Source organism: Solanum stenotomum, chromosome 3 (genome assembly GCF_019186545.1).
Source record: "Solanum stenotomum isolate F172 chromosome 3, ASM1918654v1, whole genome shotgun sequence".
In the NCBI taxonomy this organism is placed as follows: Eukaryota; Viridiplantae; Streptophyta; class Magnoliopsida; order Solanales; family Solanaceae; genus Solanum; species Solanum stenotomum.
Window position 1 is genome coordinate 12,012,786 of NC_064284.1, and position 24,919 is coordinate 12,037,704.

General features: G+C 35.6%; 4 protein-coding genes across 6 annotated transcripts; 2 read left to right on the top strand and 2 right to left on the bottom strand.

Moving 5' to 3' along the window:
* Positions 1-1,023: 1,023 nt before the first annotated feature.
* On the top strand, positions 1,024-2,084 carry LOC125857585 (probable methyltransferase At1g27930). Its single transcript, XM_049537197.1, has one exon. It carries the CDS (start codon positions 1,038-1,040, stop codon positions 1,935-1,937), a length of 900 nt encoding a protein of 299 aa, XP_049393154.1. The 5' UTR covers positions 1,024-1,037; the 3' UTR covers positions 1,938-2,084.
* Positions 2,085-3,262: 1,178 nt separating this feature from the next.
* On the bottom strand, positions 3,263-13,972 carry LOC125857569 (DNA-directed RNA polymerases IV and V subunit 2-like). The gene is made up of 8 exons (XM_049537179.1): positions 13,846-13,972; positions 12,000-12,558; positions 11,273-11,485; positions 8,959-9,839; positions 8,489-8,780; positions 5,606-6,556; positions 4,219-4,490; positions 3,263-4,080 (listed from the first exon to the last, which is right to left on the bottom strand). The coding sequence occupies exons 2-8, from the start codon at positions 12,543-12,545 to the stop codon at positions 3,585-3,587; spliced, it is 3,651 nt and encodes a 1,216-aa protein (XP_049393136.1). The 5' UTR covers positions 12,546-12,558; positions 13,846-13,972; the 3' UTR covers positions 3,263-3,584.
* A 1,033-nt stretch (positions 13,973-15,005) lies between these two features.
* LOC125857592 (protein transport protein Sec61 subunit gamma-1) lies at positions 15,006-17,616 on the top strand. 3 transcript variants are annotated; one of them, XM_049537206.1, is made up of 3 exons: positions 15,006-15,163; positions 15,250-15,368; positions 17,208-17,616. In XM_049537206.1, the coding sequence occupies exons 1-2, from the start codon at positions 15,070-15,072 to the stop codon at positions 15,363-15,365; spliced, it is 210 nt and encodes a 69-aa protein (XP_049393163.1). In that variant the 5' UTR covers positions 15,006-15,069; the 3' UTR covers positions 15,366-15,368; positions 17,208-17,616. The 3 variants fall into 3 exon arrangements, with proteins under 3 accessions (XP_049393163.1, XP_049393162.1, XP_049393161.1); XM_049537205.1 differs by having other exon boundaries at positions 17,323-17,616; XM_049537204.1 differs by having other exon boundaries at positions 17,380-17,616.
* A 1,539-nt stretch (positions 17,617-19,155) lies between these two features.
* Positions 19,156-24,050, bottom strand: LOC125857587 (nuclear transcription factor Y subunit C-1-like). Its single transcript, XM_049537199.1, has 2 exons — positions 23,295-24,050; positions 19,156-19,438 (listed from the first exon to the last, which is right to left on the bottom strand). Exon 1 carries the CDS (start codon positions 23,981-23,983, stop codon positions 23,297-23,299), a length of 687 nt encoding a protein of 228 aa, XP_049393156.1. The 5' UTR covers positions 23,984-24,050; the 3' UTR covers positions 19,156-19,438; positions 23,295-23,296.
* Positions 24,051-24,919: the final 869 nt, after the last annotated feature.

Below are 24,919 nucleotides of genomic sequence, written 5' to 3' on the forward strand. Positions count from 1 at the left end.
TATGTTAAGAATATGAACCTAGGGTGTGTTGGTATATCAAAAAAATATATTTTATTTGCTAGAATCATTTTCTAGTGTTTGGTTGAAATTGTTGACAGCTGGATATACTTAGTTGAACTGGTGTTTGGTACTGTACTCTGTTTAAAATAAATTTGGAGACAACATGCAATGTGAGATGCTTGTTTATATAAAAATAGTAGATACGTTTTTCTTCAATATCACTCATGTTCACCAAACGATGACAAAAACAGTACCTAGAAGGAGCTTTTTTCTTATTATAAAATTGCCCTTCAAATGCGTTGATCTTTATTTTTTGTCCTTAAACAATCGAACTTATGTCTAGTTAGGCACAAGTCTTTAGAAATTGAAGTCATGTGATGGGATATTACAATATGAAAATGTAAATTATATCCGCAAAAAAGTTATTTGTTATGAGGGGTATATATATTAATGACCCCCAACAAATAAATGCAAAAGCAGACGAGATTTGGTGTCCAACTTCTTTAAAAAAAAGAGTACCCATCATTCACAATGATTGATCACACCTACATCACTTATACTTCCTCCGTCCCATTTTATATGTCACCCCTTTCTATTAAATAGTTGGACCACAATACTTGTCATTTTATAAAATTTATGCATAAATTACCATATTTTGCCTATTATACCCTTGATAGAATAGTTAATTAATCTTGTCATTTATTAATAAAGTTGACTTAAGAAAACATTAAATAAAGGTAGAAGGGTAAAGTTACATAATTTCTTAATGCAAGTGCAAAGTAAAAAAGTGACATATAAAATGGGATGGAGGGAGTAACAGTTGCCAAAAAATATTCAATTTAACAAATACTGTTGAAAATTGTGACAACAAAATTTTTAAAAAATAGAAGAAAAAATGCAAATGCTTCAAAGTAAAGGAAAATAACATTCCTTCTTCTTCACTCAAAAAAATTCAGAGAGGAAATTTAACACATGTCACAACAAATTATTATAAGTCTCCCTTTAGGTAGAAATAGTGACATAAAGAAAAGAACACAATGCCCTCTTCTGAAATTGCATTTCCTCTTCTTCTTTTCTCACCAAAAACTCGTCTTAAAAGGACACTTTTACACAAATACTACACAGCTATGAAATTTACAAAAAGAAATATCATTCCACTTCTTGTTTTCATTTTATCATTTGCTTCCATACTCAGACTTGTCAAGATTTCTGTTATTACTTCATATTCCTCTCCGATTTTCTCTGCCTTGTCTCTAGTTGAACACAGCCACAATCTCCTCGCGGAGAAAGAAATCAACTTTCTCTATGATCTTGTATCGCGAAAATCCCCCTGCAATATTCTTGTTTTCGGGCTTGAAACACAATACTCTTCTCAAATTTCAACAATCAATAGGGGTGGATTCACTGTCTTTCTTGAGGACAACCCCGCGAAGATCAAACTTTATAACTCCACAAGTAAAGCTAATAGTACTCGAATTCACAGAGTCGAGTATCAAACAGTTGCTAGAGATGCATACAAGATTTTAAAACATGCTAGACAAAACCAGAAAGACAGCTACATATCAGCTACTGCTAGTAGTTCAAAACATGATCTGTATAGTAATTCATCAAGAAAGTGCAAATTTATGTCACTTGTCCCAAATGTTCCTAAGGAAGTGTATGAAGTGAAGTGGGATTTAGTGATTGTTGATGGACCAGATGGCGATAAACCGGAATCACCAGGAAGAATGGCTGCAATATATATTGCTGGTGTACTAGCAAGAAGAAGCAAGAACAAGAATGGGACTCATGTATTAGTACATGATGTTGATAGAATGATTGAGAAGTGGTTTTCTTGGGAATTCTTATGTGACACTAATTTGGTTTCTTCTAAAGGGAAATTCTGGGATTTTAACATACTAGCAAACCCAAATGCCACTACATTTTGTCCTGCATAATTGAACATATATAGTCTGCTATTGTAGAAGAAATTCTTTTTTTTTGCTATTAGATCTAGGCATACAACTTATGTTATTTCATTATTATGTATCTTCCCTTAATTATCTTGAGAACACATCTTAATTATCTCTTTGTAAATTAGTTCTCTTCTATACATGTTTAACTCAAGGAAGCCTATTCATTAGTCTTTCCATCTTAAGGTTGAATCTCTCCATTTGAATGTTAAATAGTATATGCATTTCCAAAATGGAGAAGATGAAGGATATGCTACAAAAGAAATTAGGGATGTCAAATTGGTGGACTGAATTTATACCAGCAAAATATACAACTACATGCTGATGCAATCTCACAGGGGTTCTGGGGAGAGTAAAATGTACGCAAACCTTATTTCTACCACAACTTTGTGGGATAGAGAAGTTTTCAATAGACCAGACGCTCAAAAAAAGTGCAGTCAAAGAATGATAAAAGGAAAATAACGACAACAAAATAGCAAGATAAAAGATGCAATTGAAGTGACGGGTACTAGTAAAAATGAAGAACAAGATACTATGTGAATACCAAATTAGGAGACTAGCTCGTAAGAGTACTACAACAGACGGGCCTACCTACTATCCTTCTACTCTAATCCTCGACCTCCAAACCTTCCTATCTATGATCATGTCTTGCTTGCACAACTGAGCATTTTCATCTCCGCTACCTTCATGTTCTTAAGGTGTGCGTTCTTGACGGGCAAGGAGACTGCCCTATACATTGGTCTAACCACCGCTTTATAGAACTTACTTTTAACCCTACACATTCTTATCACATAGTTGCCCTAATGCGAGCCTCCATTTCACTCAGCCCACTCTAGTACAATGAGCGGCTGAGTTAACTGAGCTGAGTCATCAATCAGACCAAAGATTACTTGGCTGAACTAAGTTGATAAATGGGTGGATCTCTTGTTGGTTTGGATTATTTTACCTGAAATTCAGCAAGTGTTTCAACTAATCATCACTACCTCAATCTCTATCAGCATTTGGCTATTCTGTACTACTTCATACACTTCTTTCTTCTATCACTTTTAGAGGTAATAACTATTTATTACTTCAATAGAGGTACATGTTCAATCAAATCTATTTGTTATAGTCAAGAAACATTTTTAATCTTAAACCAAACAAGACAATTGATATGTCAAAGGTAAACCTCTTTTTTCTTAGGACAAGTATGACATTAGTGATCACCATAGCACACTTGTTACTTCTTATTTCTATCACTTGCTGTTTACCCTTTTGCACCGAAATCAATCCCCTAATAGAGCAAGGGTCATCTACTGCTTGTTAACAAGAAAAGATCAAATGCCAATATTTTCCCATCGAAAGAGCAAACTTAAATCCACAACAACAATTCAGCATGTATGTGTGTGTCGCATGCACATGCACGAGAGAGAGAATGTCTAAACGAAACACACCTTTTCAAACCTGATAACCAACAAGGTTTAAATACAAGAGTCGAGTTATTTTCCCATAAACACTAAGAGATATCTACAGAAAACAGTGTTAGACACAACCTGATAACTAATAAGGTACAGATACAAGAGATTAGTTTTTTCCCATCACCAACGTGTCAGCATCATCAGTATAATCTCGAAGATGAAACTTAATCAGGAATTAGCAAATCTCAGTGTCAAACTTGAGAGATATGCCCATGCTGAAGAGCTCCTGGCACAACTTTGCACCATATGGCACATTAACTTTCACTATATCTTCGACTGATTCACAGAACCGGCAAAACGGACCCCTAACCTTACCACCTTGCACAGTTCTCTGGATTACATTTGCCATGTTCTTGCACTTACCACATATGTGCATCTGGGAAGAGTCACTGAGTGTGAAAAGGCGTTCATGCAGATTTGCTGCAGCACCATGAGCTATAAGACAGTCGCGCTCCATTTCACCAAACTTAATTCCACCAAAGCGTTTTCTGTCTGCCACAGGTTGGCGAGTAAGGGGATGGACAGGTCCAGTGTTACGGAATTTCACCTTGTCTTCAGCCATATGGATGAGGCGTTGGTAGAATGTTGGGCCCATGAAAATCAGGGAATGAACCATTTCACCCGTCCGACCGTTGTAAACTCTCTCATTTCCCCATCTCGTGAATCCTCGCCTGCAGGTCATATAGCATTTAATAGTCAATGACAAATCACCAGAATTCACAATTGACTACAACAAAACAAACACAGCTTAACTGGTTGGCACAAGGGCGTGGAATTATGAAAAACGATACAGCTTTCAGATATCTTACCCCTGAAGCTGCTCCATTATGGCATCAACTGATAAAGTGGAGAAGGGAGTGGCATATTTTTGACCACCACCTAGGGCAATGCCCTTCCCCAGAGCGGCTTCTAGCAGCTGACCAGGGGTTTGCCTTGAAGGAAATGCATGGGGATTGATTACAATATCTGGAACAATCCCCTGAACGGTAAAAGGGAAGTTTTCCTGAGATTCCAGAAATCCAAGGACACCCTTTTGTCCATGCATGCTGGAGAACTTGTCTCCAAGACATGGAGAACGAACCTGCACACAATGTACAAGATTACTGGAATCATTTAAAAGGAATTAGAATTATCTATACAGTGTCTTCCAGGTACTCTCGAGGAAGGATAGTGGAAGAAACATAAAGATGAATATGAGGTGACCAACTTTTTCACACATGTATATTTGAATCATAACACAGAAACATAATGCTTGCCGCTAACAGCTATCTTTGCTAACATTTTTTTAAAGAAAGTAAAGTAATTTTATACAAAAGAGTAACATTAAGGATGTGCTATAGGAACTGTACTCTTCAAAGCAAAACAGCAAAAGTATTCCCTATCTAGTCCTGTAGGGATTCTGACATCTGTAGCACTGATTCAACCTCATTTACATGTTCCAATTTACACCATAAGTAAAACACAAATATGTGATTAGGCTTTCTTGCTAACATTCTACGATGGCTAGTAGTTTTGAATCCTTAACATAGTCTAGTAGTATGGCTTCTAGTTTTGAAGCTTTTGGATAGTCTAGTAGTGCTACTTTTAGACAAATCAGCTTTTCTTCAGTTCAGTGGCTGGTCTTTCAATGTGTTCATTAATAGGATGGTTTAACCATTCAAGGCACGTGAAGCTATATATGGTCTTTATGTACACAGTACATAGCATCTGTTCTCCTTTTATCATAACGATTGAAATTCAATTTCTTGATCTGTATCTTCAATTTTTCAGAACTTATGAAGTTCTTAAGAATATTGTCTATCAATTCCATAATGAGTACTGTTTTACCCACTCCAGTGCCCCTGAATAGTGCATTTTTTCCTCAAGGGCGGTAAGGGGCTAAAAGATCTACTATAATTCCTATTTCAAAAATAGATAATTTAGCATCCAACTGTATAATGGCGGGCGCAGGTCTATGAATAGGAGACGTTGTATCCCATGAAGTGCAAATACTTTAAGAAGCTTGCCAAATTGCCTGCAAACAGTTCTCCAAAGACTTAATATGGTCTTTTTAATAAAGAAATGTTTCCCATAAACCTGCTTCTTAAAGCACTTTAACTTGTTTGAGAGATGCAACAGCAAAAGTTGCATAGAAATACAGTCATATAAGTAGAAGCATTTCATATATATATATATATACACACATGTATATCTTACTTGTCTGAGAGATACAACAGCAAAATTCTTCCCTTCATCATTAGCAGAGAGCAAAACCTTCTGAACCATGCCCCTTTCCGTATGCTTCAGTTTGACACTGTGATCAGCCCCTGATTCAGCAAATTTCCCAATTATGATATCTCCACTCTGGAGATTTGCCCCAATGAATGGAAAACCATCATCATCTAGGCTGTCCACTCGTCCAATTTTACTCTGGGTTTTCCCAAAGTTGACAGAGTCCTCAATCTTTAGCTTCTTAGACATTGCTTCCTTATTGTCGACCTCAGCCTTATAGCTCCTAACATGCTCAGATCGAAACATTCCGCGCTCCAGTGAAGCACGATTCATGACCAATGAATCTTCTTGGTTATAGCCAAGGTGAACATTTACTGCGACAATTGCACATTGCCCATTGAAGTATTCAGGCCGTGGAAGCATTCCTTTCTGGTACTGAGTACATTTTGGTTTCCCAAGGGAATCTGCCAACATTGTCCGGAAAAGTGGCCTCTGAGGATAATACAATTGATGGGTATTTGTATCAACTCTATTGTTTGGATTCACTGTTGAAAACCCAATTGCCTGCTGAGAGTGCTTCTCAGATTGATAGAGGACCCTCCTAGCATGATCATGGTTTGCAAATGGGATAATACCACAGCTCAAGCCTAGTAGGAATGACATGTCCAACTCACAATGAGTATACTTAGCAGGTGGGTTCTCTTTATCTGCTTTTAAGATGTACTCAACTCCCCATGCAGTTCGACAGTCTTCTTCTTCTTCAGGTCCTATAAACTCAATAATCCCATTGTCCAGAAGAGATTGAAAGCCATAGTCTCCCCCTTTCAAAGCTTTGATTTTCTTTAGATTTGAAACAACAAGAAGAGGACGCAGAATCCTTCCAGGATCAGAAAATATGCGAACTTCACCCTGCAGCTCATCTCTCTTAACTTCAACCTAGAAGAAAAAATTTAAGATTGTTCAGTGTGTGAGTATCAAATTTACAGATCTTATATGGCAATATACAACGTCTTCTATAAAAACAATATACTAGACTGGATTTTAATATCCAGGTAAAAAAGAGAGACTTCCGCAGCACATCCAGTGCTGATGAAAAAGGTACTGGGTCAAATTTCCCTAGTCAAGAAGCTACATCAACTTCCATGAATTTAACTCGCATGGTAACATCAAACCAGTTGCCAAATTTGTGATAAAGGTTATTTAATAGAGAACTTTTGGATTTAATTTTATTGTTCTGCCAAATCTGTGATAAAGGTCATTTCATATAGAACTCTTGGATTTGATTTTATTGTCTGAATCCTTCAAAATTTTAAAATGTTAGTATAATTTTTATTTGGTTAGTCTGAATTTCTGCGCATTGCAAAGACATATTTTCCAAAATGTGATATTCTCCCCCATCTACCTGAGGCTTGGTGGGCAGAGTTAATGGTGTGTGTGCTGGTAGGAGGTAGTAAGTACCCGGTGGATTAGCCGCGGTGCACACAAGCTAGCTCGGACACCAACCATTAAAAAAAATGAAATATTTCCCAAAAAGGAAAAAGAATCCCAGAAGAGTAATGACAGAGTTCAAGGATTCCATTTATTCTGAAACATCAGATATATTTCCATTTAAGCAATATGTCAATGACGAGAGGGTTGCTGTAATGGTAGACCCTCCACTTCAGGACACCATTGGAGGAAAGAGGCACAACCTACTGTTGGCAGCTTCAGGGTTCGGACTTGCCAGCATACAGAAGTTATACTACAGTCGATACATATACCACAAAAATCACATTCATTTCAGGAACAGAGAGAAAAAGATTAGTCCTTCACATTTGGTACATAGTGTTATTTAATGAATGTATTTGCAATATAAGCAGCCTTTACAGTAAGTTTTATGACTTCTGTACATAATTAAATGAACATTATCACTACTTACCTGGTCTGATGATTTATTCCTATCAGTTCTATTCTTTATTTCACATTTTAAGTTACCTGGTGTGAAACTTGAGGAGCAACGAGTATGAGACAAGACATTCAGCTTACAGTTTGATAATTGTCCTTTTGATAAAATTGATAATCATACTTATGATATAAACAAGTATTCTACTTTATCCCCCAAAACGCGTGCGTGCACACACAAAAAAACAAATATTTTAAGTCTTAAACTATGTACATAACTAAATCAAAATGATTACGAGTTAAGCTAATGTGGGACCTTATTCCAGTGGCGCTTACATGATACTGTACATACAATACAGCATAACAAAAGATTTACATCCTACTTGAGAAAAAGAGAAAAACACAAGTTACTATGTTTGGATGACAGTTTTATAACCATCCTTTTGGTGGATCAATGATCACAGGGGCAGATTTAGCAAGGGCTATGGGGTGTCACATGACACTACTTCGTCGGAAAATTTTACGAAATATGTACAGTCTGAGAAGGGAAAAAACAGAGATATAGTTATATATTATAAATGTGACACTCCTTCAATCAAAGTTGTGCATAGCCCAACTGGTTTTTGGCTTGGAGTTCGTAAGTGAGGTCGCGGGTTCAAACCTGTCTGGCCTCATTTTTTATGTTCTTTTCATTTGCCTTCTTTCTCACATGGTATTATTTTGAATACATTTTATTAAAAAAAGGAAATCATCGAAAGTTATTTTATTTTTTTATAAAAAGGTATAGTAATATATATATATATATATATATATATTTAATATGATGTTATATTGTTTATTTATTTTTTCATTTTAAAAGGTAACACTGCTTACGAAAAATCCTGTGTACGCCACTAAATGATCAACGTTGCAATATAAATTAATATTCAACAGCAAGGTTCCATGATTCAACTGTACATAATTAAATGAAAATGATCATGAGCCAACCTGGTGTGGCACTTCATTCCTGCGGCGCTTACGTCTTAGCTTTGAAACGAAGAGTGCAGAATCTTCACATACTCCAACCCACTCCCCATCAAGTAGGACCTTTTGCTTTCCATGGAGTGAGGTGGCACAATCGTCTACTAACTTTTGCATCCCACACCGGAACAATGTCTCAAGAAATGGTTTCAAAATAATTGTGCTGACAAGACCCATACTAGCCAAATTTTTCACCAGGCCACAATTTTCTCCATCTGGGGTAGATAGAAAACATAGTTTTCCCCAGTGTGAAGGATGTCTACATAAGTTAAATACCAGTCATTAAATTATCATACTTAAGTTAAACAAAACAGAAACAAAATACCAAAAACTTACGACAGAATGAGCAACAATCAGGAAGCAAGACAAATGAAGTCACCATTTTTGCTAATGGAAAGCACAAAAACAATGGTCAATATAAATTTATAAACACTTACGGGTATCTAGCATCGCCAACCTTCCCGGTGTATGTAACCTGCTGACGCGATTTCCTCATATCAGCAGTCATTTGCAATGGATTTGTTCGTCTAAGAGTTGCAACTACACCGGAAACCCTCTCCATTCTCTTGTAAGGGTGACACCAATGCCCAGTGGAAAAAGCCCTGGAGAGACCATTGGTAATTATTGATGCATCCAAGTAATGCTCAATTGGCTGCACTTGTCGATCTCCATAAAGATCTCTTTGCATTGCCTTCACCATACGCCTCTCGGCATGTTTAATGTGTGCCCTGAGCTCTCGTTCTAGGAGCTCACCAGCCAGCTCCAATCTCTTGTTTCGAAAATCATCTCTGTTGTCAACCTTTCTGCGACCAATGAAAGAGTGCAAGAGGCATTTTACCATATAGCCAAGGAAGCGAGCCTTCTGCTTGAAACCACTAAGATTAGGGAACAGGTATGCATTTATGCACTCCTCAACAGATTCTTGAGGTGGAAATTTACAATTCTTTATAAGTCTATCAACATAAGCAAGAGCCTTTTTCCCCTTCCTGAAATCCTCACAATTCTTATCAGCCTCATGGATGGAAGCTACTAGTATATTGACGATAGTAGTATCTTCAATATCCACATCAATTAAATTTACTACCTCCCTGTCAGAGGAAACACCTAGAGCAAAAAACAAGACCCAAATTGGCATTTCTGCAAGGATGTAAACACTGAGGGCTTTTTCTCCTCCCTTAATGTGCTCAAGCTTCAAGGTCTCAGTCAATTTAATGTAGACTCTCTTCCTTTTTTCACCTGGGCGATATCCAACCATCCAAGTGGGATTGTTTGACACCCAGAGTCTTTTTAAACAAAGCTGCTCTTGTGCAATGAAGGTCTGAAATGGAAATTGCAAGAGATGTCAATCAATAAAGAAATGCAATAGGAAATATACTTCTAAAAGGCCAAAAGGATTAAACAATATTCTATATCACTATAGTAAAAAGCACAAGTGCAGAATGCATGCAAAAGTTACATACATCCCGAAAAGAATGGTGGATTCGGAGTACAAGAGTCAGACACAAATAATTTTCGAAAAGAAGTAACCATTCTTTTTTCTTTAACTGAACTAATCGCTCCTACATATTAAAAACAAGATAATGTGTACTCAAACCACAATTTTTGTAGTCAAGAAACAACTGTTTGACTCCGCAAAAGTGTACTTTGTCATTCTTTTGAGACAAAGGAGTACTATGTAGTCAGTCAAGGGAAAATATTGCATTACTCAGCTTGAAGCTTGAGAAAGAACTTCTGCATAAAAGAGTAGCTAAGACTCTTCAATGGTAACAATACTACAAAAGAACTTGTGCAACTTGTATTAAACATGCAGCATATTACACGAATTTAACACAATATACAAAATACAGAGTTCTTATATTATTCCAAGACTGCCGTTGACATTTTTACAGAAGAAAAATAACTTAGCATATTTTTGCAACTTGACTTACAAAATAAGAGTTCTTATCTTACTAAAAGTGTGTGATACCCAACTACATCAAATTATGATGGAGGTACATAGTCTTTCCTCCTAAAGGTTCATGCATGCTACAAAACTGTTTCATCAGTCCGAACTCTAAACTGCTGGACATTATGCAACGCAATACATAAACTTCACCTTCATCAGATCAATATTCAACAGTATCATCAATTAAGACAAATAAACCAACTCAAAAAGTAGCTAGCACCTTCAGATCTACCTCACACTATGCATCATTTTAATCAATCGCTATAGTTAAATGTCTAATATGAAGTTAAATTTTCTCCTCTCTTTCATCCTCTTCTGTCACATCTTCCATTATGGACACAACTGACGCAATTATCTGAATTATCAAAGTTAGAATATCTGTCAAAATACACACCTATTCAGGCAACAACAATTACTAGTACAACACTACGAATCAATTTTGGGTTTGACTAAACAAATCATCTATATGCATTCCACCCCATTGGACTCAGTTCATTCCAACACTCAAATATATTGTCTTGTAGGAAGGTGTCACAGTCCAACTACCACAGATATTTTAATTGAAACATAAATTCTAACATTAACAAGTGAAATTCCACCGTTTTGAGTTATGCTAGATTGATGTGTAGTAAAATGGTTTTCTTCTTTTTATGAGTACTAAAATGGCTCTTTAATCTTCCCTCTAGACTCATTAGGGCTTAAATACTATACTAACTAACACCAACTGTCCAGCCTTGTTTTCTACGCCATCTTTAGGTAGAACAAAGGGAGGCGTCGAGAGTGAGGTGCTAGCAGGAAGATCTCACCTTTTCAGCCCCTTTGACAATGAAGTATCCCCCATGATCAAATTCACAGTCAAGCTTGTCAACACCATTCATCCAGCACAATTCTGAGTTAACCATCACAGGGATTCTCCCAATCAAGACATCCCTTTTGTCTTCCACTTCACACTCCTTGTCAACAAACTGGTCTACGCCAGTTTTGAACTTGTCACTTCTAACTAGCTTTTTTGTATACACCTGAAATCATATACAAGGACAGCCAAATATATTAAAAGAATAAGAAACTAAAAAAGGAAAATAAATGACATGTCGGATGTGTTAAAAATGCTAACTGGAAAAGGCTGTCATTGCATGGGTGAGAAGGGATTATATTTCAAATTTCAGTGGCCATATACTTACTTTTCATCGGATGGGCAATGCATTTAACAAAGAACTGTTCAAGAGAGACCAACAAGATTGACAACTTAGTCTACTGAAGAGCAACACAATGTAATCATTTTAGAACATTGCTAATTCAATAATTGATAAAGTAATTCTTATTAATGTTAGGGAGAAGAGTCAGCTGTATACAAGGAGTACACCAAAAAAGGTAGAAATCCTGCGATCTGGCCCATTCAAAATTGAGAATAATAAGAAAAATGAATGAATATAAATAAACAGAAAGAATTTGATACACATAAAACTATAGATTATAGGCAAACATCATATTTATTTTTTGAATATTAGACAAAAAAAAAAAACATTTACTAACCTGAACATGAGTCTCAACCATAATCCTGGCAGAATATGTCATGTTCTGGAGGCGAGCATGCCGTGGCAACAAGTCCAGGTACTCTTTCCCACCGTCTGCAGAAAACTTCTCCCCAGCCCAAAACTTCGGTCGCTCAAGGGTTACTTTCCCAAACTTCACAGAAGCATGCTTCCAATCACCATCACCTCTCTTTGATGGATCATAACCTGGCTCAACATGGATCTCCCCAACCGAGTCAAACACCCTTTGGATTCCATAGTTGATGAAGTCATTATATGAATTTATCTGGTGACTGATTAAACCATACTTCTCAAAAAAACCAGTTGATGCCTTTTTACAGAAGTTCTTCAAGTAAGTTTCACCCAACTCTTTAATTAAAACCATATCATGGCTATCATCCTCATCTTCATCCTCGTCCTCGTCCCAATCATCATCATCTACTTCAAAAAGATCATCAATATCAAAATCCATCCTTGCTGATCCATTAGATATCTTCTCTTTACCACTACTACATCCCACTTCCTCCATGATATCAGAGATTGTCATCTAAATGAAACGCCTGCATCAAACACAAAATCAAAGTGCATCAGTCGATATTTAACTTTATTCCAACGTGTACTGGTATGCACAAACATGATCTCTCAGCTAAAAGTCTTTAAATAGCCAGCTGAAACTGTGAAATATTGTCCTTCCAGGTAGGCCAAATGAGTATTTTCTCTAAAAAGAAAAAAAAGGAGGAAAAGGCTTGATCTTTCATTTCTAACTAGAAATGAGTTTTATTTAGAAAACAACAAAACAAAAGACTAAACAAATGTCAATCAGGTGAAAACTGCAATAGCTTGGTGAATTTGCTCTCGAAAATAAACTGTGTTTTTGAGAACCCACTTCCACTCCATTGAGCTATTTCTAAAGAAGATAAAGCTAAAAAAATAGAGACAAGAAAGGCAGGGACTTATAGTATGTTTTATGTAGCATTCAAATATGTAATGTTAACATTTAAAAGATAACAAATCACTGTCTATTCACACTGAATATTGGATGCACTGATACATTCTTCTTCAGAGTATATGTAACATTAGTCATGTCTTCTAAAGAAACAATAAGAAACTCCAAAATCCCAACGAGTTATTATGAGATCCAAAAGAGATAACAGGAAAACAACATTCACCAGAATTTACTCTTAGCATTTGCTCATCAAGTCATAAAAACTGAAAACCACAAAGACCTAAGACATTCACCATCATTTCAGAAAACAAAAAGTTAAATGAAACGTATAAGCTCCCTTAAAAAATCTCTTTTTTTCAACTCTTGAAAAACCCATAAAATGCCTACAACATCTTGTGAAAAAATATAAGCTGTACCTCAAATAAAAATATTTTCTTATCCTTTTCTTTTGCAATTCAAGAAAACCCATAAATCGATTTCAGCACAGTAATATTCTTATTTCAGTCAAATCACCTCTAAACCCTAAACCCCAAAAAACAAGAAACAGAAACAAAAGAACTCCACATGCAAGAAGTATCAGAGAAGCATTTAACCTTTTCTGTACTTTCTACTACCAAAAATGAGCTAAAATCAGCTTAATCTTTAAAAAAAAACAGTGGTTTTCGGATTTGCCTACTTCTAAATATTAAAACCCAAAAAGAACTCGCCGACCAAACTGCATTACAGCAATATTGTTGAAAATGAAGAAAACCCACAAAAATTACTCAAAAACCAACACAAAACTTGAGCTGAGTGTCAGAAAATTATTGTGAATCCCCATATTTTCTGAACATCTTAACGATTTGGGGGAAATTAAAAGAAGATGAAGAAATGTTTGAAGCAAGAGAAGAGAAAGGCTTACAGAGTAGCGTAGATTCTGCTTTGCTTTGCTCCCTTTTGGGGAAATTTTTTAGAGCTTTTTCGCAGACAAACAGAGAGCACGAGCAGTAAGTATACTGACTAAATGGAAGTGAGGACATGTGTTAATGTAAAAACGCAAAATCTAATTAATCCTAACTACTCTAATTTATCTGAAGTACTTTGATGGAACACTAAATTTTAAAAAATATTATGATTTTACAATGTTTACAAATTATTTTTAAAAAAAGTGGGATTTATATTATCCATAAAATATTAAGAGTTATTAAAAATATTTACATTATTTTTTTAAAATTGACTAAAAATCAAAACGAGTTATATAAAAAAAAGAGTAGTACTATTTTTTTATATCTTAAATTTTTTTTGTGATATTATAAAGAAAAAATGATGTCGTAGGTCATATATATATATAAAAAATAAATAGTTTTATAACTTTTTATGAGATTTGTATTTTTGCAAAATAACTTTCTTTTATACATAACATTTAAAAAATTGTTTTCTTGTATTCATTTAGTAAGTGATCATTATTTTTAATTCCTCTTAATTAAATAACACAAATTCCACTAATTTAGAGCCTAATAACGTGTTTTCGCGTGAATTTTTTAAATTATTATTCGTGTCAAATTTCGATCCTCAAATACATAAATCTGACATGTCCAATTATATGAATCTCAGATATATGAGATCAAAATTAAGTGTAATTTGTTCCAGATACACTATATCTAAGTGAATTCACATGTATTTGCGTCCCAAATACATGCACCAAGTGTGATTCACATTTCTTCTAAAATACACAGACTCTCTCCCTCCTATCTAGTTCGCTTCTCTCTTCTTTTGCTCACCTCTCTCCTTGTTTATATATATTTCATAGTGTATCTGGTAGCAAAATACATCTATATATGTGTATCTAGCTTGAAATTTGATATGACACCACTAATAAATGAGTTAATGTGTAATTATTTTAAACGGTATGAAGAATTTGTAAATATTATAGGAATATTTTTAGGTAATTAAGGTAGTTGTTAGGGGCTTGGCATAGGGCAATAGGACTTTCTCATGGGCCCTCAGTAATAGAAAAAAAGCCCATTTGAATTGCAAGGCCCAGCATAGCCCAAATTCTTTATAGCGGGTTGGGTGAAAATGAAACTCTTTTGTGCCATAGAATTCTTCTCTGGAACCAAATTTGGAACTTTTTGACTGAACAAAAATGGATGCTCTCGACTCTGTTTTCGATCCCCTTAGAGATTTCGCCAAAGACAGCGTTAGGCTTGTAAAGAGGTGCCACAAGCCAGATCGCAAAGGTACTAATTACATTTCTCTTCTGATTTGTGTATTCAATCCATAGATTTGTATATGTTCTTCAATTTAATCGAACGTTTTTCTGCAGAATTCACCAAAGTTGCTACTCGTACTGCAATCGGCTTCGTTGTGATGGGATTTGTAGGATTTTTCGTCAAATTGATCTTCATTCCTATCAACAACATCATCGTTGGTGCTTCTTAATCGGTAATTCCTGCTCTCTTATGTGGATATCGCTAGATCTGGTTGACCAGTTTCAGGTTTTGGTGTTAATGTCATGCCATAGGCTTCTTTGACGGTATTTCGTTTATGCATGTATATGCACAAATCAATTGGTGTCAAATAGTTTTTTTATATTTTGAAACGAAAATGATCAAGTTGCTGATAAGAGCCTAGTTGATCTGTATTATTTATGATTTGGAGTTAGCTTTACAAGTGAATACAGGTGTTTATTCACATAAAAGAAGGATTTTTGTTGGTTGGGAAGAACAAGAGGCAGTTTTCTTTATGCATAATTCCAGTACATATTTTTCTATCGTGGGAATTTCATCATGAATACACAAAATATGTCCAGCTGTCTGTTGGTTTTCAAGGCGTCTGTAAATCTAGTGCTATGTGTAAGTATGTTAAATTTGACCATGTGAAGTGTGGTACATGATGATCATTGTTCCTGTTTAACCAAGTGATGCATTTTTTTGTGTGGATTGTTCCTCGTATTGGCAGCTTAACCTTCATTTCAAATTTTCAATAGTATCATGAGCTCTGTTAGACATTCTCTTTTAACGAAGTGATGCATTTTTTGTGTGGATTGCTCCTCGTATTGGCAGCTTAACCTTCATTTCAATATTATCATGAGCTCTGTTAGACAGTCTCTTAATTATTTAGATGCTACTGGAAATATTGTTTAATTATAATTAGGACAGAAGAGAATGAAGAAACAAAAGACATGATTTTCTGGAAGTGTTAGTAAGTGTTGAGCATAATTTGGTTGAAACTTGCAAAGAAGAGTTTTTGAAGTTGGAAGTTATGTTTGAATATGTATTTCACTTGAAAAAAATTAAGTTTTGTGAGTGGGAAAGAGAAGTTCACGGAAAAACTGGTCCCGAATTTTCAGACTTGAAAAACTTATCATCAAAAACTAACCAAAATATTATTATGGTGTAACAAAGTCGAACAATGTTTCAAAATTATTTTCCAAAAAGTGAGGAATTTTTAAGTTACCAAGTTCAAAAAAAAAAGTAAGGAATTTTTAAATATCCAAACAGCCCCTTAATATGCATTTTAGTTTACTAGTTCCTTTTGTGAAAAGGTCTCATTCTATTACCTAAAATTGATCCCATGCTTTTCTTGGGATTGTAGAAAGTATGATAACCTTCGTTGGTAAACATACTTCATCCTTTTTCTTTATGGATCCCAATTCCATACTGACCTCGGGCCATCAAAAGAATTTCAATGGATAGAGAACTCCTTGTCCTTTTCTCCCTTCCCTACTTTCACAAAAGCCACCAATCTGTATTCATTTATTAAATTGTATGTAGAAAGATGCCATCAGGATGGGAAGATATCCTTAAGTTATGAATCAGTCCATGACATGTAAAAAAAAGTCGTGCACCCGTCCAACCTCTATTAATCATTTGATTGAATTTTCAAAAGTAAAAACTGAATTTTTTCTAGGAGTAATATGAAAGAAACACAATATGCAAATTTTGATGATGGTGTGTCAGGGCCAAGTTGCAGGCACCTTGAATCCAGTCAATCCACCAAGGCTCACATAGGAAGAAATAACATACCGTTATTGTCCGTGCTTGGATTTGAACCTTAGTAACTCATGGTCCATCCTAGCTTTCTGATCGCTATGCCACCCCCAATCCCCATTGTGTGCAACAAACTGAATTGTGCAAGTTTATAGCAGTGTCTTGGCAACATATCATCGAACTTGCTCTCCAAGTATTGTCATGTTTGTCCCAACATGGAAAGAAGTGGCAATAGTCAACTTCGTCTAGGTTTCTTCTTATTTGATACCTATCTTTAGTTTTTTCCTTTCAGCATACCAATCCTGTTGCGGCTTTGGATGTTTTACTCCATGGATTGTTAAATGCCTTTATGACTCCATGGCAGTGAATTATCTGGAGATACTGCTTTAATCCCCGTTCTTCTTCAGAATGTATATTGTGGTGCTTTGCAACAAGACAACTGAAACTCTTTTGTGAAACTGCAGGCCGTGTGAAGGAGAAACTAAATGGAGATATAGAAGGAAGTAATGACGACAGTCCTCACAATTTAGTTTAAATTTGTAACCTCTGGCTGTTGGATATTTCTGACATGTTATTCAGTACCCTCTTATTGGTCTGAGTTAATACTGTAGCATTCAAATTGCCTTTATCACCTCCCTGCACCCTCATAGTGGAATTTTGTACACTTGTTTCCAGATCAAAGTATTTATCTCTTAGTTTTACTTTTCTGGTGCCCTTGATACAGAGGTAAATGTTTCTATGATTATTTTTCTTCATGAAAGATGCTTTATCATGAGCCCCAAGGCCTAGCTCAAGTGGCAAAAGGTGGAGGATTTGTGGCTTAGGTCGCAGGTTCAAGCCCCACACCATGCAAAGCGAAGTCTGGTATTTAAGTGGAGAAGGGTAGAGGGGTGGGCCCATTATCCACCGAGTTTAGAAGGCTGTGATTGGTCCAAAGGGCGGGTCACAGACGGATTTCTCGGTTATCAAAAAAAAAAAAGAAAGAAAGATGCTTTATCATGAAAAGTACAATTAAGAAAGAAGAATGAGAATATTGATTAGGCAGCTAATGTTTATGCGAGGCCTTTGTCATCCTTAGTTTTATTTCAATACATTTGATTTTGAGTCTGATGTGAAGTCTTGCTCCGTTACATCTGATGAATTTGTTTCGTTCGTGATTATGTTTCAACTTGCTCATGCTTCCTTTGTGAGTAAATTCTCTTTCTCCTAACCCCTCTTTTTATTTTGTTCTTCTTCCTTGCTCACCTTGTATGATTTTCTTCCTTCATGAAAGCATAAGGAGAGGTAGAATTCAATTCCATTTTTCTTGAGTATATTTGCATTAGCAAAAATATGTACATCACTTTGGGGCAAATGCGTATAGATGCGGCTAAAAGTCAACCAACCGAAAGGGTTTGAACTCGGTTGTATTTTCTGAGTCTTTGTGAATATTTAGTTTTGTCGAAGAGTTAACAATCCTTCGTCACCATGTTAGTCTTTCAGTAAAGATACTCAATCTTACAAGATACGGGCACTTTTGTCAGAAGTAGTAACAATGGAAGCCAACACTGGGGACTCGAGTCAAGAAATACAAAATATTATCATGTATTCCCCCCTAAACTTATATAGTAAGTCTTGTAGCTAGCAACATTTAAATTAAAACAAAACCTTGCGTTGTGAATCTTGAATACTTAAAGCACTAGAATCTAAATGGAAGCAACAATTATGCAACCATCTCTGTTTTTAATGATACAGAATTAGCTCTTTTAACAACAACAACAAAAAAAAAAAACACTTGCTTATGCTTGACAAGTACATCAAAATACCTTCTCCTTTAGAATGCTTGGTGCCTGAAAAATGTTTTTCTAAGAAGTATTGTCTTGAAAACAAGTGAATTTTTTATTTATTTTTTAGTGTTAGATAAATAAGTAAAAGAACATTGAGCTCATTTGAATTGACTGAATTTAAGAAGTTTGTAAGCTCCAAGTGCTAAAAAGTATTCTTTAAATGCTGGAGTTTAATTTATATTGAATAAAATAATTATTTATGATTAAAAAAAAAATTAACAAATTATCAAACCAAAACAACTGTTGAGCCGAAAACAATGATCAAAAACTTTAAATTTTACCAAACACTCCAACAAGTTCAAAATTAAGCCCATCCAAACAGGCCAACTCTTGAGTGCCCTCTAGACTTTCATCTTCTTATTATCATCCCATAGCCCATCATATTACTATAGCACGGAGCAATAGTCAAAATACTGAAGGGCAGAAAGAGAACTGATTAAAGTAGCATAACACAATTGTTATGCAAGGTCAAGTTTATCATAACACTGAAAACCAGAACTTCATAAGCATTCTGATAAACTACACACAGTTTTTTACTTACAAAACGACTAAAGGATTCAAGTCATTACAGTTAATCCAGTATCCATGGACAATGGTAATAAGGTGCATTCACATTTGAGAGGACCTGTAGCATTGGTAACTAATAGCTTCCGTTCTGCTACTAAGCATCTGGATCAACAACATACATGGATTTTAACTGCAGCATGATCAAATAGAAAAAAATATTAAAAACAATTAATAATTGAACCATATGCATGAGAAAGCAGTGTTTGTATCCTCAAACAGAACCATTTTACGAAACTACATCAAACAAATACTAAAAAGATAAATTAGCTGCTTAGCCTCACAAGTACAACAACATCAACAAACTATAGCCTATAAACAGATAATTTTGGAGTAAGAAAAACAATTTAGAGACTAAATATTTAACATTACCAATCATAGGTCATCGAAGAACAAAGATACCAACATCATACCAAACAAATCAATACATGCCAAAAATGAGTGAAATAACATGAATACACATGGATTGCTGAATACAAATATCTCATTAATTATGAGACCATCTAACCAAAAAAAATAAAATAAAGAAGGATGGAATCAATAGGGCAATGGATAAAGGTGGTAACAATGAGAAGTTCAGCATCAAAGAAAGAAAGCACACAATCCTTTGGCAACATTTCTAAATTCCGTAGCCCATAAATCATGGACTTCTAATGAGAATAAAGCCAGCAGAATTACATCATAAACTGCCTAAGCTGAGTTAGAAAGGAAAAAAAGTAACTAGTGTCAGCTTCTGAATAGTCCAATCCTACATTCCTATCTATCTCTGAAAAGTACCACATCGCAAGCGAGGTAAGTACATCTCTATTGAAGGATAGTTCCTGGTAAACACAACAGAGAGTTCCCACCATAATTCTTTAAGATATTTTTGCACATAACTTTAAATCTGACTTTTTAGTTTCACTTACTGGTAGTTTACCATAAATTCAGTCCCAAACTGTTTGCATCAGGGGGTGTTGTTCTCTTTGAATAACACTTATCAGAAAACCATGTTCTATACACATTCAATAAATACAGTACCACCGCTAGATGATCCGCTAGTTGAACCAATGTGAACTTTCTATTAACATGCAAGGAATTCAAATAGAAGGTAAATCATGTGAGGCATGGAAACAATGAACTGCTATTAATTATTTAATTAAGTGGGAATGGTATACTGCTGTTAGGTCCACACTTCACAGGTTATAGGCAGTTGAAATTCAACTTTGTTTAAACATAGAGCAAATTAAGTCTTTCTTTTTATTTCGATAATATTTCATCCTGTGCTTTGTTCTTCATCCTTTACAACCATGATAAGTACAGGACATTTTCCCTCCTTTTCCAGTTCCTTCTAATTTTTCCCTCCTTCCTCTTCATTCAAATAGATTAACCTATAAAGAGAATAGGGGTCAAAGAGGAAAAAAATAAAGGAGGATTTCAAGAATTTAACCTGCCAAACCATGAGAATTAGACTGACTAATATTTAATTATCTTCCGGAGGACAATGAAGTAACCCTAATTCATTTTCCAAATGAAAACAAGATTAATATAAACTATGATCATCAATTAACCATATATAATTTCAGTCGAGCAAGTGATTGAAGTAACTATTATTAAAGTTTCAATTAAAACAAAAAAAAAAGTTTGGATGTGATGGGTCTACGGAGAGGTAGTGGTAGACCAGGGAAGGGTGGGGAGGTGATAAGACATGACATGACACATCTTCAACTCACCGAGGACATTATCCTTGCTAGGAAAGCATGGTGGCTGAGAATTGGGGTAGAGGATTAGTAGGTAGTCGAACGACTTTTCTCTTTCTTGAGGAAGAGCATGGTTTAGCTTAGAGCACTTGTCTGCTCCCTCTTCTACTTAACGATATCAGTATTATTATTATTTAATTACTATTCTATTCTTCAAATTGAATACTGTTGTTGATTCTTTTACTTGAGTGTTCTTTACTGTTTTCTTGTCAGTACTTTTCTTTTCTCTAGTATTTTAGCCATATCATTTACTTTTACATTTGTCAAACATGTTTTTGGAACCACTTTTCTTGAGCTGAGAGTTTATCGGAAACAACCTCTCTACCTCACACAAGGTAGGGGCAAGGTTTGCGTACATCACTCCCCCCTCCGCCCACCCCCCCCTAAGAACCCACTTGTGGGATCACAATGGGTGTGTTGTCGTTGTGAAAAAATAAGTTTGGAACATTCAACCACACACAGTTCTAATAAAAAAAGTAAGTCCAGTTTTAGATTAGAACTGAAAACATGTTAAGTACAGAAAAAATAAGCTTGGAACATTCAACCACATACTTTTCTTCTTCTACACTTGCTAAGTTTTCTCCAGAAAACAACAGAAACATGCAGTAAAGCTCTCTGTATTTTTTTTGTCTTTTTCTGCTTCACAAAACCCTCTCCTATGAAAGCTTCACACCACCATTTTCAACAAAAAAAAGTTCTCTTTTACAGTTTTAACTGCACTATAATTATTTGATTTCCCCAATTTTTGTTTGTTTCAATCAGAACCTATTGTCACCTCTTTGATGAAAGACCCATTGAAGAAGCCATTATCACAAAGTTCATCAATCCTAGAAATACCGTCATGCTTGAAGAAAAAAATTCTCATTTCAAGATAAAGATTTCTCTTTTGTCCAAGGAATATTAATAGGCCAGTAAGATGATTTGGAGGTCAACAATATACTTCCACTCACCCCCTAAAAATGAATCATACAACAGTGAATGTTTTTTCTACTCTGGCTTCATTGAGAAGCCAAAGTGGGAACCCCTACTGACACAGTTATTGGGAAATGTATAGATGAGCTTCTACCATGAAGAGAAAGTCAATAGCGTGCTAACTGCTCATGCAAAGCGCACCATATCTGTCCTGGTTTCTCTTTTTTTTGGGATTCACGCAAAGGAACAAAAGGAGAAAAGAAATGGTTATAACTAACCATATCAAACTATCTTAGATCTTCAGACTTGCTCTGGATTTTTTTTTGATTAAGTAAAGGATTTCATTAAAGAGCACCAGGGTGATGCTAAATGTAAAAGTATACAAGGAAAGAGAGTTAGTTCCCTTACAGGAGTACAAAGCTAGGTCAAACAGTTAACAAAATCCAAAAAGCTGTCAACACTATTAACAGGAGACAAAAAATTCCAACTAAACAGATTGCTCTGGATTTACTTTCCTATAAGACATATTCTAAGCCAACGGGGTTAGCAACCAATTTAATCCCACTTTACCTACTGGCCACATGTTCAGTATGCATTAGCATAACCAATAATTACTTGGTAAGGAAAAAGCAAGATTGTACCTTGACATGCATGTAAACTACATAAAAGGCTTTGGAAATAGAAAACACTTTCTGTTGGAATGCATCACCGATCAATAAGTCAGATATCAGTAGTTTCTCGGGAAAATAGGAAACGGTTATGGATGGCATATCCCAAGCATGCATATCTAATCATTCAATTGGTAAGAAAATTGAAAGCTTATGCTTTGGCGCCATCTAAGCAGACAGTTACCATTGCAAGAAAATCTCGTACTTTCCGATTAAGAGAATCAATCACAAACTCCTTCCTCGTAGAGAGTGTCAACCAAATGTGTGAAAGCATATCAGCTTGTTGCTCTAAATTAGGCAAAATCCAGATTCCCCAAATCATTTTCTCCAAGGATGCGAAATATGAAGCAAAATTGATTGATGGAAGTCTAGAGTGTAACTTCTATCCCAATGTTGCAACATCAATGGGATTACAGAACAGAATTGTGCTTTACAAAGTAAAGAAAGAATGCACTAAATCATTCAAGTACTTTACTCGAATTTGGTAAAGCTCAACATGCAAGAAGGCAAACATATAAAAACCAAAATGTATGTAGATACTATCTGATATTGCAGCTTTAACAGGAATTACTAACGCCCCAACCTCAAAAATGGAAGAAAGCAATTCCACTTGACAAATTTATTTTTCTAACCCTAGCTTACCCAGATCTGAAGGAAACGGGAAAGTTACCTTTAACCATCAAGGTTACCCTGTCCATTGCTGCCTCCACCAGCATAAGAATTATCCTCAGCAGCCTGCCAAACGGACTGCCACGCCTGCGATGGTGGTGGCGGAGGCTGGACGTACATTGAAGGATCAACCCCAGGCATAGCAGGCCTTCCCATCATCACCCCAGGTGGAGCAGGCTGTCCCATTGGTGGATAATAGTACGGAACACCACTTGCTGTGGAACCCACCATGCCAGGCCCAAGACCAGCACCCTCTTCCTTGATCTCATCCCTCGGAACAATGTCAACAAGGAAATCGAAAATGTCAGTCCGCGTAATCGCCGCAGCGATGTCATTCTTCTGCAGAGTCCGTCGCTTGTTTTCCTCAGCGTGAAGCCAGGAACGAATAGTGAGTTCCAGAATGAAAAGCTCACATGCCTTGGCAAACAAAATGGGTGCTTCAGCGGAGATCATACGGACATCTTCGTCAGCTTTCATGATCTTCTTGATTCGGGCAAGGGGAAGTTGATGGTTCTTAAAATCGTTAACCTGTTCGATTTCCTGGCGTTGGTAGGTCCAAAACATCTGTAACTGCTGCTGCTGTTGCTGAAGGAGATGGTGGTAAGGTGGCTGAGTCGGATACCCAGCGGACTGAGCCGCTGCAGCCGCCGCCGCTGCATTCGCCGCCGATTGCTGAGGGCTGTTTTCCATGGCTTTTATGGACAAGGGGCAATTTTTCCTGTATTAACAGAGACAGAAATGTAAGAAGCTTCTCAATAAAGTAATGTAATTACTCTCTATATATACAGGAAGAAGAAAAAAAACATACATTTTCTAAATACTACTCCTATTTTGTTTTAAAAAGAATGAACTAATTTTTTTATTAATTTAATTTTTTCATTGACGTATCTAAAATCATAAAATTAAATTATATTTTAATATATTTGATATATTTTTAAAATTGTGTGTCGAATCAAATTAAGTCAGTCTTTTTAAAATTAATAAAGTAATCCAAATTTAATCAGAGCTTTAATGTGAACTCCGAACATCGAAAAACCCAAAAAAAAAAAAGTGTTGATGATTGAGGTCAAGTATAATTATGGTAGGCAAATGAGGAACGAGGGTCTATATACTTTATTAATTTAATAAAATGAAAATCTTATAAAGAGTGGAGAATGTTTATGGATAGTAAATAAATATATAATCACTATTTCTATATATTTTGTTTTATTTGTTTATTCTTGGAGAAAGAGGGGGTGGGGTCCACATTAAAAAGCCACTCAAGTCAATTGCCTTATCCATAAGTAACACCATGCCACATGGAGAGATTCATACATGACATGTGGACTCATCTAGCTAAAGTGGGGCCACCCTCATATTATTTATAAAGAAAAAGAGGTAGAGGGAAAAAAAATTAGAGGAGAGAATTAGAATATGGGAGAATTAAATTCTTATTAATAAGATTAAATAAAAGTGTTCCTAAATAAAATTTGTGTAATCAACTAAGTAAGAATTCCCATCATCCTTATTCAAATACCCAAAAAGAAAAACGAGAAAATTTCATCACAAGGTAGATATATTTCTAATAAAGAGTATATGATAAAAAAAATATATCATTACGAGTTGGATTTAAGTTTAATTTTTTTT

Bases quoted from the DNA above. Each gene is read 5' to 3' on its own strand.
- LOC125857569 (XM_049537179.1), bottom strand. From the start codon at position 12,545: ATGACAATCTCTGATATCATGGAGGAAGTGGGATGTAGTAGTGGTAAA. The intron at 6,557-8,488 runs GTTGGCTCATGA...TTTTTCTTCTAG, and splicing joins GGAATGAAGTGCCACACCAG to GTTGAAGTTAAGAGAGATGA. The intron at 4,081-4,218 runs GTAAGATATCTG...TATGACCTGCAG, and splicing joins ATAATGGAGCAGCTTCAGGG to GCGAGGATTCACGAGATGGG.
- LOC125857585 (XM_049537197.1), top strand. From the start codon at position 1,038: ATGCCCTCTTCTGAAATTGCATTTCCTCTTCTTCTTTTCTCACCAAAA.
- LOC125857592 (XM_049537206.1), top strand. From the start codon at position 15,070: ATGGATGCTCTCGACTCTGTTTTCGATCCCCTTAGAGATTTCGCCAAA. The intron at 15,164-15,249 runs GTACTAATTACA...GTTTTTCTGCAG, and splicing joins CCACAAGCCAGATCGCAAAG to AATTCACCAAAGTTGCTACT.
- LOC125857587 (XM_049537199.1), bottom strand. From the start codon at position 23,983: ATGGAAAACAGCCCTCAGCAATCGGCGGCGAATGCAGCGGCGGCGGCT.